Here is a 19,305-nt window from a genome sequence, read left to right on the forward strand (position 1 = left end):
AAGCACGATTTGTCTGAGTTGTGAAATCACTTAAAGTAAATAGCATTGCAAATCGAATAAAAAGAGTAAAGTATTTAGCCTAAAATTGGATGACAAACTTGTATGGGATTCGTATATAGACCAGATAGCAAGCATCTATCATGGGCGCTATGAAAAGTCTCAAATTGTATCCTGCATAAAATCCCGACGACTTTACAACGCTTTACCTGAGCCACAATTAGTACCTAATATGTGTATAAAGATCTGCTGCATAAACACAAAATGAACTAATTAATACGATATTTTGACTATTCCACATCAAATAAAGAGCCATGAAAAGATAAACATCAATAAAACTGTAGATTGTAATCTTAAAATTCAAACCAAGAGCTATTAAACATAATCTTAAAAGGAACATAAATCCGTATAAGATATGTGAGAGAGCACTTTTGTAAAATAGAATAGCTGATACTTATTTTTAAAATATAAGTGCAAGCTGAAGTTACGAATTGACATATACGTATTATTTAGTACAATTGTATATATCCTTTAAATATTAGTAAAACATTTATGAAAGTTTGATCAATAATTTTTGTTTAAATTGTAAATGGTTTGGATAGAAAATGTACCCATAAATATATTAATAAATTAAACAAAATACAAACAGAGATATCAGATAACAACTCATAAATTATGTAAGTTCAGAATAAGAAAAATAATTTCAGACACATTGATTTCCCCACGACTGTTCCTTTCACCGTCCAACACATAATATCGTACAGCGTTTCTAAAAATAAATGATAATTTATGATCTAATCAGCAAGTGACTCAACATAAATATGATTTACGTTTTAATATATCTTTTTTGAGAAATAGTGAATAAATATAATTTTATTGTTTACATTTTATCATATCGTGCTTTCGTTTTTTAAATTAAGGCGCCATCTACCTTTCCTACCAATTAATAAAAAAAAAAACAGAGCCATCTACATACCATCGAAGACAGCTTTTAAACGTAACCGTGAGTTTCGTAATTATCCGTATATTCAAAAAATGACGCTGGTACCAATAAAATTAACAAAACATGTAATTTTAATTCAATTGTTTCAAGTTTGTAAATTTTCTTAATTATTTTAAATCAAGGAAATTTTCGAAGCGGCAACACTGACTTCTTTTCAGTTTTCGCTGAGCAGATAGCGATTATATTTGTTCGGACTAGGCCGGCACCGGCGTTTTTTTTATAATTGTAATTACCCACTGTATAGTCAATATTCGATAGATCAGTATACGTGGAATCTTAATTTTATTCATCCGGTATAACTAAGACTTAAAATGGTTAAAGTTGAAGTGAAATACACTAAGGTACGTAAAATTGTTTACACGTTATTACTTTCTGTTCAGCACGGATAACATAAGTTTCAATTTTTTAGCAAATGAAGCTATTTAACTGTATAGGTACTGAAACTATCATTGTAATCATTGTCAAGGTCACTTATTATTTGAGCACGTTGCGATAGATTATTTTATATTTGTTTCTCGATATCAAGAACTTGATTTTGCTTACAACTTAAGCGTACAATATAGTAGATATTTTAAGATTATATTATTTATTGCACTCCTTTATATTTTGTTTAAAATGCACTAAAACTTGTTCAAGTCATTAAATATTTTAAATATAACTGAAAAGTTAATCGTTTTGCGATTTAAGAGTACCTTTTAAATTTTTAAAAAGCAATTATAAATTTATATATCCAAACCAGATTTGTCTGGTTATACTAATAATAATATAATCACATAAGCATTTTTCGTGACTGATTGTCGAAATTTGATCACAATTTGAGGTTTTTTTTATAGGTATAATACAAATAAAAGTTTTTTGAAAATTGAATATTTAAAGAGATAAATCCTTCGTATGAATATTACTTTTGTATTACATAACAAAACAATAAAAATGATCCGTAAGAAAACACGCATGAAGTTACAAAAGTTATATTTAGAATGTTATTAAGATGAATCTTTCCCATTATTCAGTACAACAATATGTTATCTTAATAAAAAAATAACGTTATTCAATTCTTATTTATTTGAGTACACAATAAACGTTCGAAATTCAAATAATTGAGAAACTACCTTCATTTAATTCACATTTTCTCGACCTAAGGATCGGCGGTCGAAGTTAACGCAACTAGATTATAAGCAAGTTTTACAATGTGATATATAAATATTGGGGATTGCATTAGAAATTCGCATCCCGAATTTAAGGTTGGGGAAGGGGTGGGGGGTAAGGGGGGGTGGTGTAGCACCTACACCACCACTCCCCCCGCGCGGAAATCATTAGATTTTTTTTATTTCAATTTTTAAATTTCAATACTAAAATCATCAAAATTCGTACTGTTAGTTACATTTTGGAAGGGGAGAGATATAAAATTCCAATTATTGGTATACAATGTGATTTATGGCGCTGCGCCGGCCGCTGCCGCGGCACGCTCGCTTCGCTCGCTCGGCTTGCGCAGCGTTTGGTCATAAAATCTAACCTAACCTAACCTAACCTATCCTTAGCTACTATAACTATCTGCTATTTTTGTTGCCGGAGTGGCTTCGCCACTCCTGTGCCCCTCACAGCTGTTAATTTTGGGGGAAAAATAGACAACAATAGGTATATTTTAGAAATTTATAAGAACCATTTATCTGTATATATACTTGACTAAATTTAATAATGCGATAAATGGATCTTTTTTATATTTTATGTTATATTGTATTCTATTATCATGTTCGTAAAATCTTCTGGGTGATTATTATTTTCTTTACAAAAGAATCGCTTCACTACAAAATTAAATTAAACTTTTACACGTTTTTTTTACTATAAATTAATATAGTATTTGTTAAAATATAATACAGAAAAAAGCTAATAAACATAAAAATAATGATTTAAGGTTAATTATAATGTAAAATATCGATCCGTTACACGTAACTTTAAACGCACATTAAAAAAAACTATGGGTTTCCGCGGGTTGGGAGTGGTAAATTTCGAGAGAGGGGAACAACCCCTTTAAGAAACAACCCCTACTATCATCAAATTCGGGATGCGAATTTCTAATGCCGACCCAAATATTGTATGTTTAATCAAAAAATACAGCAAATAAAAAAATATTGTAACTAATACAAAGTATAAAGTGTTTTTCATATTAGTTTTGTATTAACGAGGGAGCAGCTATTACCATATAGCACTGAAAGATAGAATGCAATATTTTAAATGTCTAAATAAACTTACAAATAAAACAAAATCTATATATACTTTATCCTACTCCTTATAAGCAATTGTGCTATCGGTATAGTATATTTTAATTATTTTGAACGCATCATACATATCTCGTCATAATAGACAAAATGAAATTGATTTTCACATTTAGTTCAATAAATAACGGCTTTTAGACGAAAGAGTTTCTTCTAAAAGTAGGTCTTCAGAAAATAGTATTTTTTGTTATTTAATATATTTATCGTGAAGATCCATTTTTCTAAGTGAAATTCTCAATAATAATGTATCATGTCGCAGAAAACTGTCATATGTACATCCTCCAGCACAATCGTGCAGTGCAGCATTACAATAATTCACTCAATATTTTTATTCAGCTTTTCATCAACAATGAGTGGGTAGATGCCGTCAGTAAGAAGACCTTTCCGACAATAAATCCACAAGATGAGAATGTCATCACTAACGTTGCTGAAGGAGATAAGGTATGTCGGACACTACAAAATTTAAACCTACAGAAAAGAACCTAAAGAAATGTGTACAAACACATAATATCTTATTATAAAATAACCAATCGCTGTAAACGATGTCTTAAGTTTTGCGATTTTTTTCATTATTTATTCATCTATAGCCACAAAATAATACCTAAGTAAAGTTCCGATACATTGCGAACTGAAAATGAATGAATAGAAAATGTAGTCTGAAACACTGGATCCTCTTACTAAAAATACATGATATTGATCCTAAGCCTTTGTAGACAACTCTACACTACGAGACGTAATATGTATTCATATGTTACGATTTTATTGCCAATTTAAATGACACTATTGTAAGTCTCTTGACTGTTGATAAAATTCAAACATTCTAAAAAAAGTACAAACTACCTCACGTTGCTTACAAAACATGTCAACATTCGAAGAGTAATATGAACTGCCATACAAAGCCACAGATCAGCTTACGGATCAATATTGTTACGACTGTAAGTTACACTTTGAGTCCGTCAGAATCGACTCTTCATATTACAACATGAATGTGTCATATTCGCTCTGCGTTCCAGAAACTATTATTATTTTTAAATATAAATTAGATTTTTATGTAAAGATTATTTTAACAATTCCTATTTATATTCTGACATAACGTAGAATAATAATAATGGCTAATTATTTTAATTTTCGGAGATATCGTAGTTTACTGTACTTCAGTAGTCGAATAGTGTGTACACCGGTTTTCATGGGTACTCCACTCCAAGGTCCCAGGTTCGATTCCCGGCCGTGTCAATGTAGATAAAGTTCATTAGATTTTTTTGTTGTCTTGGGTCTGGATGTTTTTGGTACGGTCGTTAATACTTACATTACCTTTACTACAACAGCCTGTAAATTCCCATTGCTGGGCTAAAGGCCTCCTTTCCCTTTGAGGAGAAGGTTTGGAACATATTCCACCACGCTGTTCCAATGCGGGTTGGTGGAATACACATGTGGCAGAATTTCTATGAAATTTGTCACATGCAGGTTGCCTCACGATGTTTTCCTTCACCGCTGAGTACGAGATGAATTATAAAGACAAATTAAGCACATGAATCAGCGGTGCTTGCCTGGGTTTGATCCCGTAATCATCGGTTAAGATGCACGCGTTCTAACCACTGGGCCATCTCGACTCTTTATTACCTTTATTATGCTTATATTTAGCTACTTACATTGGTATCCGAGTAATGTATGAGATGTTGCCCAATATTAATTTATATTAAGTTATATTTTGTGATTTATGGCATAATAAAAGCTTAAGATTTTTTAAATCAACCAATGTTAAAAGGAAAACTAATATTTTGTTAATCGATTAAAGAATTATAAGAAGCAAGAATTATCAGTAATAACAGTATTCATATTTTAATTTTTAAATACTATAATATGAATTTTTCATTTTAGGCTGATATCGACATAGCTGTCGCCGCAGCAAGGAAAGCCTTCCATCGCTACTCGCATTGGCGTACAATGGACGCATCGAGAAGAGGAATGCTATTGTTGAAGCTAGCAGAACTTATTGAATCGCAAGCGAGATACTTAGCGGAACTCGAAACTTTAGATTGCGGAAAACCAGTTAAAATAGCTGAAGAGGAAGTTTATTACTCAACTAGCGTCATAAGATACTACGCAGGAAAAGCTGACAAAATTTTAGGCAGCACGATTCCAGCTGGTATGTCCCTGAAAATTTTAATATTTTTTATAGAAAATTATTTAATTTTCGTCATTGCATTTTTTAAGCGAAAATAACACTTGATTGTAATTAATTCATTCAATCAATTGTATTCAAATAATTGTAGTTATGAAATTAATTAATTAATTGAAACGAAATTACAAGTTGTTACTATGATCGTAATATCGACCATCTAAATAAGAGTTTTATCTTTCAAGATTCATGTTATTTGTCACATTTTGGTGGACATCTACAATGGCTAGATACCGAATACAATAATTATAATGACACCACTACGACATCATCGATAAAGAATATCAATACGATAATTTGTTTAATACTATGCTGTTAAGTTCCTCGATGATAAGTTAATTTGTACATCATACCATGTTTATAGTACGTGCGTTTCCTAATTTTTTCGTATTTTTTGCAGTACTTTTTAAAAAACATTGTATTCACCCTCTGGCATACGCTGACACTTGGCAGCATTAGAACTTGAAATACGCCAATCAAAGTGTGCCATGTTGAATGCTTTAATTGAATATTTAAAGAAAATTGGTTGATAAATGGTTGATAAATTTTGATATTGAAAGAATATTGAAAATGATAGTACACGAGTTCGAACTTTCAACTTCTCTATTGTGTGACGCACAATATCACGCTATCTCCTGAATAAAGAAGCGTGTTAGTTATGCAAACAAATTGCCATGACTCCACGAAAACATTGTATTATCTCATATATTTGCAGATGGCGATGTTTTGTCTATGACCTTAAAAGAGCCCGTTGGTGTATGCGCCCAAATTATACCGTGGAATTACCCAATTCCTATGCTATCTTGGAAACTAGCCCCAGCTCTAGCAGCAGGTATTTATTTTAAATATAAATTTTCCTTTCATTATTATGAGAATATTTACAGAATATATTTTTGTATCGAAACAGTCTCACGTAAGGATTAAAACTTAAAGCAAGTGAGAGTAAATTTCAGAAAACAAAATTTTATTTATAAATTATGTGATTTGCTTAAAACCGTCGCTATTATTGATACGTAAAAACTGAGCGTCCATATTCCAGGTCAGATATAATTCAGGTGCAACCGTTTTACAGGCTGACGGGGCACGTGAGTATAAATACCTGCAACCCAACTACAATACTGCCCCGATCCCAGATTTTCGAGAACATCGGAATCTTTTGTTGCCTCTTTATTTTTTTAATTATATTTCAAGGATGCACGGTGGTATTGAAGCCCGCTGAACAAACCCCGCTAACTGCCCTCGCGATCGGCGCTCTTATCAAAGAGGCGGGATTCCCTCCGGGGGTAGTGAACATAGTTCCCGGGTACGGACCCACAGCTGGGGCAGCTCTCACTCATCACCCTGATGTGGATAAAGTTGCTTTCACTGGTTCTACAGAGGTCAGTAAAGAGCTTTTAAAAAATGTATTGTTATAGCAATCGGATAATTTTACTCTTTTCATTTTGGTTTCTTTTGTTGCCAACTCCTCGCCATTGCCCAGCAGTGACCACTCACTAGTTGATATTTTTATACTTCAATTGGGAATAAGTCATTATTCTGTCATTTTTAAAATATAATAGGAAGCGATGTAAACCTGCTTGATGATTTAGATCATGTTCGGGTGACACAGGAGAGGAGGAAGACCGATTTTGCAAAATTATAACTATGTCTGTGCATCAATGACGAATGACTGAAATGAACTATGTATCATATAAGCAAAGAAAATAAAATTTACTGCCTACATTACCAAAAGTATCGTTAGTTTATAACATCGAAAAACAAACATCTCTAAGACTTTTTATTCCATACTAATCTTGAGGTTACTATGGTTATTATAGAAGTAATTAGAACTTCTCTCAACGTAGTGTGAAATAGTCAAAGTGTTAAAATACGAACAATACTCGTAATTATGGACGTGCTTTATAAATATGTAATTATAATATAGCCTGCTATTATTAGAATTTTTATAATACCCAAAACAGACATAACCACTGCGAATGTAGGAAGATAAAAAATCCGAATAATCGTTCATAATTTTTTTAATTTTAAATTTTCTGTATGGTAATTAAAGGAAATGTTTTCACTCATGTTTTATAAACATATGAATATGTAGACAACGTCGGTTATAACCGAAGAGTAAGAGTAAATATAATTGATTTTATCTCAACAATTTATTTTTGAAGCATTAATTGATTTTTATGTATAATATGAGTTTTATAATTTTAGGTGGGAAAACTAATCTTAGGTGCCGCTCCTGTCGCCAACCTTAAAAGAGTAACATTGGAATTGGGGGGAAAGAGCCCATTAGTGGTGTTTAATGATGCTGATGGTACGTAAAATATCTTATAATGAAACTTCATTTTAAAAGTTTTATATCTTGATTTAGTAATAAGTATAGATGTATAACAGAGGAGTTAGATATAAAAATGTATTTTACTTATTTCTTGTTTGTTTTAGTTTGAGTTATGTTGTATAATTTTAATGATTTCGTTTAGTCGAGAAGGCCGCTCAGATCGCGCACGCGGCGGCTTTCGCGAACGGCGGGCAATGTTGCTGCGCCGGTACGCGCACGTATGTGCAGAGCGGTGTCTATGACCAGTTCGTGACCAAGGCCGCAGAGATCGCGCGGAACAGGAGTGTCGGGGACCCCTTCGATGACGTACAACAGGGGCCACAGGTAGACATCAAATATTAATTTAGTAATTGTGTTGCGTGTATTTACGATTGAAACAACACAAGTTTTAGCTAAATGACAGACCGTTAATGTAAGATTTTTGGACTATAGCTGTTTATTCCTGTTAAGAGTTTTAAAGCTTATTTTACCACCGTTAATTTCCTGTATATATCACATGGCAAAGTCGTTTCTGCTGTAATATGTTTATTTGTTTCACTCATTGTTCTTCCGAATATAAACTGCGACCATCGGGTTGTGTTGCGACTATTGGGTATCTAAAATGTATGTAAAGCGCGTTTAACAATTGTGGGTCAGGAATTTAACTATCTGCTCAATCGTCAGTCACGACCAGATGCCGTGCCAAGTGTCACTTGAAGGCCTAATGTCCGTGTTCTCAGATCGACAAAGAGATGTACAACAAAGTGCTGTCGTACATCGAGGCGGGGCGGGCGGAGGGCGCGCGCTGCGTGGCGGGCGGCGGTAAGCTGGATAGGAGGGGCTACTACATCCAACCCACCGTGTTCGCTGACGTCAAGGATGACATGAAGATCGCAAGAGAAGAGGTTACATATCATACATTTCTTGCATTTTACGAAATATGTTGTAGTAAAATAGCTCCCTGTAAGAGTCCCACCACTGGGCTAAGGAATCATTATTGCTTAAGGAGACGGTTTGATTTTGATGAAAGTTGTTAGAACAATGCCAGTTTGTTACCATTTGGTGCGCTGTTGTTACTACCCGCTCCACCGCCAAGTATTGTTTTATTGCATTCCTGTTTGAAGGGTGAGTGAGCTAGTTCAACCACAGGCAAAAGGAAATAATATCATGCAACAAAAATACAATAATGCATATAATATAAGTGAGTTTCCTGGTGACGTTTTCCTTCATTGTCGAATGCTCAAAAAAAGCTCAACATTCAACTAAGTCTACAATTATTAACTACAATAAGCTTAAGCGTCAAGGATTACCGTTTTAAAAGTGACCTGTTTTACTTAGATCTTCGGACCAGTCCAGAGCGTTTTCAAGTTCGATACATTTGAAGAAGTTGTAGACCGCGCAAACGACACCAACTATGGTCTTGGCGCTGGCGTTATTACCAATGATATTACCACCGCTTTGACCTTCGCTAAACATGTTCGTGCCGGATCCGTGTGGTAAGACAGCATATGTTTATAATCCAGGCTCTATTATCTATTTTTTTAAGTATCCATTTCAAAGTGTCTCCCGTGTTTACATATTAAAATAATTGATTAATTGGTTTTTTTATCCTTAGTTGTAACTATGTCATATATGCATCTAGCAGTCTTAATAATCGGCCTTATATTATTAAAACACATAATATAAAAAAAAAAACATATATATACAAATTCATAAATATGATACATCAATCAGACTTCTTACTTTCCCATCTATTAATTATGTCGAATATATTGTATATTATTTTCCTGTTTTACCGACTCTTTCGAGTGATAGGTATACATATATTATATATATACATATATATACGTACACTTTGATACAATAATTCTTCTAACATTACTAAAACTACTTTTCTTTCAGGATAAATACGTACGATCACGTCTCTAGTCAAACTCCATTTGGTGGATTCAAAGACTCTGGTCTCGGAAGAGAATTGTAAGTTTTATTTTTAACATGATTTTCCTAAATTTGGTACTTAATAGCCAAAGTAGATCCTGGTTGGTCCATGTTCGAACTCAGTTATAAGCCATGCTATGACAAAATGTTCACATCACCGCAGCATCTTCAGTTTGTAAAAAAATCGATTTTAATAAATAGGTAATATTCACTGGTTAGACAAACCAGTGAATATTACCCTGACTTTATTACTCTGTTTTTTTAGGTTCATTTCCAAACTGACATTAGATTTTATTTTTAATACACTAAATTGAAAAAAAAATAGTGTTTGTTTGTGTTTGTTTAGATGACACACAATCATTACATATTATAAAACAAAGTCCCTTGCACGTGGAAAATATAATAAAGCAACAATTGTAGAGGTTTAAATAAGAGTTTTGTGTTCTTCTTTACATTAATATAATCAATATGTTCTTGTTTCAGGGGTGAGGATGGTATTAATCAATATTTAGAAGCAAAGACTGTTACTGTGGCACTTCCTAAGATTCCTCTATTATAAGAAAAAATAAAATAATGTCTTGTTGATTTTGTTATTTGTTAATACACTTTATACTTGTTTGAAATAAAAGTTTTTAATACATTTTAACTTTTTATTGAAACTAAGCGTTATTAAAAGTGTAGTATTAGTTATAACCACACGTGAGATCTCTAAAATGATATTTACTCGTCAAATTAACATAATATTTAGATTAAAAATGTTTTCTCTTAATTTTGTTAGTGAAAGTACCGATGTTTCTTTAAAAATGTTCAAAATTTCTTATTTTCATTACAAGACCTATGTACAACGGTATTCTGAATTCTTGGTAACTAATTCATGACCAAAAAAAATTATCATTCTTTAAATCTTTCATCAGCACGTTAATTGCTATCCTCACAAAATCTGCTTCGTATTTTTGTAAGTTAGATTATCAGCGACCTGAATTGTGTTGTAATTAAAAGTTGTATTTTTAAACTTTTCAACACAGAAACAATTATAAAAATTAAAGCTATAAGCAAATTCAAAATTGCATTGTCTGAGCTATAATTTAGCACACCTCAACCGCAAACGGCTGGCATGCTAGGTATATTACGAGAAATAAAAATCACGATTTGCGTAGCTTTCATTTGTTTTTTGTTTTTTTAAGCTCGCAATTAGTAGACAATTTTAGTGTCTGGTGAGTGTAATTTTTTGCGCGTGTTATTCGAAATGATTTCACCGATTTCGTGTTATTATTTTTTTTTATTTTATACTACCTGTTGCCCGCGGCATCGCTCGCGTTTTAGAGGTTTGTTTGTCATGTTTATTTGGCAATAAAGGACCCTATGTTCTTTCTTGTAGTTTAAGTTTGCTTCATTCCAAGTTTCATCAAATTCCGTTCATTGATTTGGTGGTGAAAGAGCGACAGATAGACAGACTGAGTTATTTTCACAGTTATAATATTTTTTATCTTTATACAAGCACTTTTGACTCGTCAATTAACAATTAAGTGAAGCATACCTGTGTATGTCGCCACCAAACGTTATAATAAATAAAATATCATAAAAAATAGGATCTCATTTTAATAGTAAAACACTTACCGACAATTTTGTACTGCTTCTCTGTAAGATGATTCGAAATCATTCCACAAACATGTGCACCCAACGAGTGTCCCACGCACGTGATCTTCTTAGCTAAGGCTCCAGCTTGCGTTAAATACGAATAAAGTTGGGCTGTGCATTGTGCTGCTAACCTTGAAAGAAAACAAATTATCGTATAACGTATTTACATTTAGTAAAAAAAATTAAAACACCCCGTGTTATTATATTTTTTTAATGGAACATAGAAAATACGATTAAACGGGGAAGTACTTTGCATTCTACGTAGTCATGATATAAAAGGAGTCGTTTTTTTATTTTGACTTACGGTCGCGTTTTCTCCTCAATAACTACCTATAAATAAGGATTATACTCTATTCTAACGATAAGAAGAAAAAAGCCAAATAAACAAAAACATAAACAACATTTGACAGCAAATTATCGCGATATCATCGGACGATCGAGATCATTGGTCGGAGAGAGCTTTAATAATCTACTATATTCTATCGATTTGCGAAAAAATTGCATCGTGAAAGTCGACGAAATTTTTATCGGAGTTTGGTTGTAAAATTATAGTGAAAATAAGTAGTTATGTGTAATCGTGTCGTATTATAAATAAACCTATATTAACCATAAACTCTTAGCGGTGCACAATACAGCAATTTTTTTAGCAAATCGCAAGAAATACTTAAATCTAAGGTTGTTTTGTTTTGTTTTGTTTACCTATTTTCTTACTACTATAGGAATTAGCTACATGTTAATTAATGGTGGTGAAATTTAATGACAACTTAGCTGGCGACGTAATTTTCAAAACATGTTTTCGATTTTTTTGTTGTCTCGATGCTGGACTACAAGGATACTAAGGATTTAATCCACTCACTTCGTGTTAGAGAGCGCAGACAAGTAACACGGAAATCTTGTGAGAGCAGACCAGTCCACCATAAACACGTTGTAGTCTTTGCGAGATAAATATGCTGTAACAAAAAAAAAAGATTTTAACTGTTCGTCTGGATACATAGATAATACATATATACTGAAATCTAGATATTTTGTACAAAATTACACTCTTCATTTGAGGTCTCTCAAATCAGTGGTAATTACTTATATATATGGAGATTTTTTTGTAATGTCTAACACACAGCTATAAAAATATTTTCTAATGACTATACATTTTAAACATTTTAAATTTACGGTTACAGTGACAATCGATTTTACTCAAAGTTTTCATTTATTATTTTTAAGAAGTTTATTATGTATTAACAGTGTGTCCAGTATAATATATAAATACAGAATAAATAATGTAACAGCATCACAATGCTTCATATCAATTCGCTTTACTGTAGCATTTGGGATTATACACGCAACAAACTGCTACACGTAAAAATTACAGATATTGAGAAGCGCCAATACGAATAAGCACTCTTAAGAATACGTATTTTTTGTCTGTATTCTATTCGATATTTATGTAATGATTAATATATTATGATGTGATATATTTATTAACTAGGTTTTGGATAAAGTAAAAGGTATTTTGATATTCTTGATGTTCCACCAAACTTACCATCTCGAAGGAACGTCATGGGTGTTTTAGAATGTGTTCCATTGAAGCCATGAATGATGAGTACATTCTTCCTCGAAAGCTTCCATCCATAGGAAGCCAGGTTGTTTTTTCGTCGGACATCAATCCATTGCATGTATGGTCGTTCCCTGCCCATGGAACACTGATATACGTAATTTGATTATTGTAAAAGAAACATAATAAGAATAATTTCTATGTAATTAGACACATTCAGGTTTCCCTACAATGTTTTCCTTCCCCGCCAAGCACGAGATAAATTTATAAACAAAATTTAGGCCCATGAATATTCAGTGGTGGTTGCCTGGGTTTGAATGCGCGCTATGATCGGTTAAGATGCTATGGCCATCTCTATCTCAGCTCAATTTGGTGTCAGTTAATAATTTTAATAGTCGGTGTAAAAGTTAAACTGTTCAAAATCACCGTTATTAAATTAAGGCTACATCTATTTGTGATCGTATGCAAATGGTTCGCAGTCATTCGATATGATCGTTATAATAAAACGTATGAACCGGTTTGTTTAATACTTACGGCGTGTATAAATAAAAATTGATTTCACTGTCGGGGCACATCCATTCTCGTTTCATGACACACGTCCAATATCGAAAGTCCAGCATTGGCATTAAATTGCTATCAGTTTCGGGGACTATTGTGGAAAGAAAAAAAATAGACATAACATAAATGTCAAACAGATTTTATTTATTATCATAGCCAAATAAATTAAATTATTAATAGCGATAATTTATTTTTTGATTGTAAATTAAAAAAAAAAACACCTGACTAGTTCAAAATTGTGTTCGTCTATAATTTAATATATTTTTTGACAGTATTATGTTTGTGTATCTACAAATAAATAATAGCTCGGTCAAGTCTGTGAATGTATCCAATGAATGTTCCACTCAATACAATTTCATATGACTATCTAACATACAATGCACTGTCTTTAAGCCGATGGATCTAACGTCATGGGAGTTTTGACGGGAATTCTAAAAACAAAAAACAGACGTAACAAACCTTTGTACAAGCAACAAAGGCGTATACAAAACGGCTAGTAAATACAGGAGTTACATGTTAAATTTCAAGATTCCTTTAAAAACCCTTTCGTAACTTGACACATGGTTGGTTATAAATATGTACTCAGATTTACAAATATACAATAATAATTTAGGTATATCACGAATGTTACGCTCTGTTTATTTAATTGTTATTATCGCTGATTAAAGTACTCTCATAATGAGTATAACATTAAATAATTAAATCGTTAAGATTTATCATTTTATTTTTCAATACTTTTATTTAATTATTTTATGATCTGAAAGGGCTTTTTTTCCACTGGTACATTTAATAAATAGTTTATATACCTACTGACCTAAATTTGAATTAATAAAATAAATAATTAAGTACATATTACCACATTGAATACCAACGAAGAGCATGATAAAGGAAAGTGTTTTATATAGACATTATATGTGTATTAGAACAAGAAGCCGGTGTATAGTTTACTTTCACCATCATTCACACGGTGTTTTGTCGCCTCTGTATCATCTATTCATTTAGCCAACTGCGAAAACTAGGATTATTTTCTATTACGGGATTATAACTTTTCTTTTGATTAATTATTATTTCCACCTGTTTGGTATTAATTACGCACACGAATTATTACGTATTAATGGATTAATTTCTATTACAAAATATACAATAAATTTAATATTATGAAAATGCATTTAATTATAGACGCGAGTAGTAATATTGTAAATTATATTGTACACAACCAAACAAAAATAATTAATTAAATTAAATTGTCAGCAGCAATAGGTACACTAGTATAATTTTTACTCCAAATGTTAACGAGAATATCCGTGCTACTTAGTACCGATACGTATTTTGAATAAACATATGTATCTTTTCAAAAATTAATTTTCTATGCTTTTATTATTAACGTATTTGAAAGGATTCTTCATCCCATATCGTGAAAATTTTAATACTGTCTACTTGCCTAATATATATATATATGTATATAATATAACTTATTCCAAATAATCTCTACCATCCAACTTAACTTATACTTTCGAAGTTCCGACGATTCGCTGATATTTAAAACTCATTTCACTATGAATCATTAATCAATACCATAGATTAATCCAGATCTCGAGTCTCGGCCGATAACACCAAGTTATTCAATGTCAATGTTTCCCCCCACCCCCGATTAGAATGGACATTGAAATGTTTCTACAGAGTTGCCATTTATCATTGTAAAATAATTTTAAATTTTCAAAATAACGGATTCGTTAACGATTCGCGGTAATGGTTTTTTTTATTCCTTATTTTGTACCTATATTTATAAGCGTGTTTTAATACGTAGTGATTTTATATACATTTGGCACTTCTCATGAAAGTTTCCTTTGCCTTGCATATCTTCTAACATCAGTGACAATATAATTATTAAATATAATGATCCACAGAGGAATTATTATTTATCAATTCCTTATAAACGAGCAACACAGAGAGATATTTTATATTATTGTTATTTTCTCTGCTAGACAGGTTTTGTAGGCTGTATATAGAAAAACATTAGCACTAAAAGTTTAAAACCGAATGCTTAATATGTAATTTAGAATCTACGACACTTAACTTTGTTTACTTTTATTATGAGGTACAGTATAAAAAACTGTTTGATTGATTTATCTAATACATAAAATATATGCAATGATATAATGCTAAAACGATAAATATTAATTCAACAGAAAATAATTAAAACTATAAATTTATTAAAAATAAAATAAAGTAACTTACCGGAATCTACAAAAACGAATGCAAAAATGATTAGCTTAACAACAGTTACAAACTTTAACGCCATTGTTAATGCACAAATTTTCTTTATTCATACAACACAAATTTTCAATCTTTTAACACTATTTTATAAAAGTTTTTAATTGAGACTAAACTGGAATGCTATAAATAGTTCATGATTGATTTTTGACGGGAACAAATCGTAACAATTAGTTTCATTTTCTTCCGATGATGTTAAATGCCGTAAACGTCTTCGCGGTGTACGGCTATACTTGGCATTATGGTGACTCCGCATTGCTTACCGTGTCTCGAGAAAGGCTTGGACTTTTCACATTCACTTCAATCAGACTTTATCATTCACATGACTTTCCTTGTAATCATTTATAGAATATTTTATTTCATGTTTATTTTAAATATTACTATTATGTATTTTGAATTTTGGATGAATATAAATCAAAATCTATACTTAAATACTTAAATATTAGAATTTCTAAATCTACTTGCTGTATAAAGATTTTTCAACAATAAACCACTAAAATATGAATATTTTTTTAAGGATTTATTATTCATAAAATATAGCCGCATACATACTTACAGCAAATATAGTTCTCAATCCATCATTAATGCTACCTATCATAATACTCTCTCCACCTGTAGGTAGCCAGTGCGCAAATACGTTGCACCGCAACCTTGAGAGACTTTTCAAACACAAACAAACTTTCTTATTATATAGGCTATAAACACAAGAATGAATTCAAGGGGTAGTAAGTACTTTAGCGACTTTTTAATAGTAGCATGAGAGCTGCAATTATTTTTTTACGATAAAGTAAAATCGTGGATTATGCGTTACTTTTCTGGTGGCTTGATACCCTACTGAATTGAGAGATGATAAGTGGATAAATAACGCAAACTTATTATATCTATATATGTGGCAGTTGGTAAAATAGGCCTTATAAAAGTCTCAGGAACACCAAGTGTTCTGACCGTTAAAAAAAGAGTAGAGATTTAAGTCTAGCGAGACAATTGCTAACGGACTCGCGGATATGTGCGAGAGCGTTCTCGTGGCTTCGCCAAAGAGCAACGAATGGAAAATTTTGGGGTTTTAGTCAGTGGAATCTCCCCGGGTGTATTCGCTGAGTTATTGCTGCGCCGGCGTTAATATCATATGGAATACATCAAACCATTAATTATGAGAAGTACAAAAAATTAAGAAACGTTAAGACATAACTTTTCTCCGAATTGAATCGGTGTAATATTTTACGGTTAGCGAACAAATTACTATTCGACTTAATGAAATTCACTAGCGTAAAAGTCTACATACCTGCATATGTACAATGTATACACCGCGTGACCTTTTAATCACCGTTTTGTTCTCTGCTTTTAACTCTAAAATATTTTTGTATTTTAACAATCAATTCATATTAAATTCGGTATATATTTAAATAATTTATCAACACGTTTTTAACCCCACAGTCAATGTGAAACAACGTTTTAATGGTCAAATCAAAGCACGTTCCCTGTTAACTTGTCAACGGGGTCAAAATACCGATTAAATTGGTCGTTACTGTTTAGAATTAAAAATAACTGGGTCGGAGTGTACTAGATAGTTACGTTTTCGTCTAAATCATATTTCTTGTCCCATTTCCTTTGGAATAATTTGGACCTTAGAGTAGTAGCAGAAAAATATTTATTAAAAATATAAAACCTTGCCTTATTGCTTCCACTGGTGAGGGTGCTCATTTGTTTTTTTTTTGGCCGGAGGATCAAAATTGCGATTCAACGGGGAAATGTATTCTTTCCACCGTTTCGCTCTGTCAATATTCATACAGTAACTTTGTTTAAGTCGTATTTATATATCTGTATGTAAGGACGTCATGTTCTATTAATTTTTATATAAATAAATATTATTTTCATTTACCTAATGGTAGTACTATTGATGACATTAAGTATAAGGCGAGCAGACTGATGTTATTTCAGAAAAAAAGGTATGATTAAGCATGCTAGGTATGATTAGCGGAAACGATTCATCGTTTCCGCTATTTACTATCTGCATTCCATTTCTAGACCATAGAAACATTTTACTTCTAAATATAATTATAGTGTCGGCCAAAAATAACCTAAAAATATAAAGCTGTCAGTCTGCTTGATATACATTTGTTTGGCTTAACTAATTTTAATATTTTTAAGTAATTATGATATATTTCGCCCTGAGGGAAGATGGTTGACTGACTAACCTGAATGGGTTTTAATCCGGCCATAAATGAAAGTACCGTTAAGTTTTAAAAACTTACGGTACTTTCATATTATAGTCTGTCATAGAAATTTAGATCTTTGGGGTTTTAGAAGGAAGGTTTTTTTAGACTCCTAAAAAGTTTTTTTTTCAATTTTTCCTCATACCAAATATTGATAGCAATATTCTTGGGAACTTGGAAGATAAAATAACTGTAGTTTCAATGTCTCACTTTACCTTCAAATCGAACCACAACAATATTATGTATTGGCGGTAGATTATTGATAAATGCGTCGTACATACCCTGACTCACTAGGTCCTACCACCAAGTAGGTAATCAAAAACCTATATTTTGGATTGCTTTAGTAATTTATTTAAGAGCTGAAATTATGATACACAAACTTCACAGTAAATATTGCGATTGAAATTACTTGTAGAAAGAATTCAGAAGTATAAATGTTGCTCATTTCATCCGCAAGGCGTTTTATATTAAGTACTAAAGTCGCTACCATGCGACCTTGCACTAGCCCATCCAATTTATTAATAAAGGAAATAGAAGTGCATTTAAAAATAATATTAAGTAGGTAAGTATATTTGTTTTAAAACGTTTATTTTTTGTTTTTTTTATAAGTGTATCATCATCATAAAAAATGTTTAGAGTCGTCCATTTTGTTTTAAAAATAGATCAAAAAATTTACGCAGCATAGTCTCAAATTTGTATAATTTTAACTACCAAGGTCAACTTATGATTGTTATAGTTAGTTATCCGCCCACACGTTTCGCAGCGACCAATTTTTGGGTTCACGTAATTTGGAATCGACAATATCTTCTAAGGTATATTCGTAATTCGAATGATATAGTTTAAAAGACAATTTGAATTTACAATAAATGCCCTGAGCTCTGAGAGGGATCGAAACACTATCATGAAGTATCTACGGCGTATGTGTATTATTCAAATTAGGTACCCTTGTAAAAGTGATACCTAAATTACTTGTCTGGTCTAGTAGATGAATTGTGATTATTTTTGTCCTATTCAATCCTAGACCAATAGCAGACAAATCATTCAACTTTTTGGTTATATTATCAATCAATGTACATTATGATTTATTAATTATTTTTTGTCGCAGAGTGAGATACGATACAGCACAATCTTTAAATGAAAGGTACGCGCGACGGTTATTTTGTTTATTAATAAATTAAAAAATAACCAGCAAAATTATTAAAACAATTAATAATAAACCTACATTAAGATTTATTATTTATCGTTGATCGAAGACTATGATCCTCGATACATCTAAGATTTTTTTGCTACATATCTGCACAACACGGTCCGACTGTGCTGTTTAACCTATAGTATTTTGAACTATTTAGATAAGAAATCGATTTATATATTT

General features: G+C 31.8%; 2 protein-coding genes across 2 annotated transcripts in view; one reads left to right on the forward strand and one right to left on the reverse strand.

The window, feature by feature from the left end:
* LOC124531767 (phospholipase A1-like) overlaps nt 1-15,953 on the reverse strand; it is a 40,862-nt gene extending 24,909 nt beyond the window's left edge. The window contains exons 1-5 of the mRNA XM_047106289.1: nt 15,685-15,953; nt 13,423-13,537; nt 12,877-13,022; nt 12,196-12,289; nt 11,319-11,470 (exon numbers count right to left, since the gene is read on the reverse strand). Of these exons, the coding sequence (XP_046962245.1) occupies nt 11,319-11,470; nt 12,196-12,289; nt 12,877-13,022; nt 13,423-13,537; nt 15,685-15,748 (571 nt within the window). The 5' untranslated portion in view covers nt 15,749-15,953. The remainder of the gene's footprint in view (nt 1-11,318; nt 11,471-12,195; nt 12,290-12,876; nt 13,023-13,422; nt 13,538-15,684) is intronic.
* Nucleotides 1,166-10,284, forward strand: LOC124531943 (aldehyde dehydrogenase X, mitochondrial-like). Its single transcript, XM_047106525.1, has 11 exons — nt 1,166-1,341; nt 3,610-3,714; nt 5,152-5,419; nt 6,168-6,284; nt 6,644-6,831; nt 7,658-7,760; nt 7,927-8,108; nt 8,504-8,668; nt 9,102-9,259; nt 9,666-9,740; nt 10,185-10,284. The coding sequence occupies exons 1-11, from the start codon at nt 1,312-1,314 to the stop codon at nt 10,258-10,260; spliced, it is 1,467 nt and encodes a 488-aa protein (XP_046962481.1). The 5' UTR covers nt 1,166-1,311; the 3' UTR covers nt 10,261-10,284.
* Nucleotides 15,954-19,305: the final 3,352 nt, after the last annotated feature.

The sequence above is a fragment of the Vanessa cardui genome, chromosome 8, assembly GCF_905220365.1.
Source record: "Vanessa cardui chromosome 8, ilVanCard2.1, whole genome shotgun sequence".
Taxonomy (NCBI): Eukaryota; Metazoa; Arthropoda; class Insecta; order Lepidoptera; family Nymphalidae; genus Vanessa; species Vanessa cardui.

What these genes read in the sequence shown, in the direction of transcription:
- LOC124531943 (XM_047106525.1), top strand. Translation starts at nt 1,312, where the DNA reads ATGGTTAAAGTTGAAGTGAAATACACTAAG. An exon ending in CTTTCACTGGTTCTACAGAG is followed by an intron (nt 6,832 to 7,657) that starts GTCAGTAAAGAG and finishes TTATAATTTTAG; the next exon opens with GTGGGAAAACTAATCTTAGG. An exon ending in GTTCGTGCCGGATCCGTGTG is followed by an intron (nt 9,260 to 9,665) that starts GTAAGACAGCAT and finishes CTTTTCTTTCAG; the next exon opens with GATAAATACGTACGATCACG.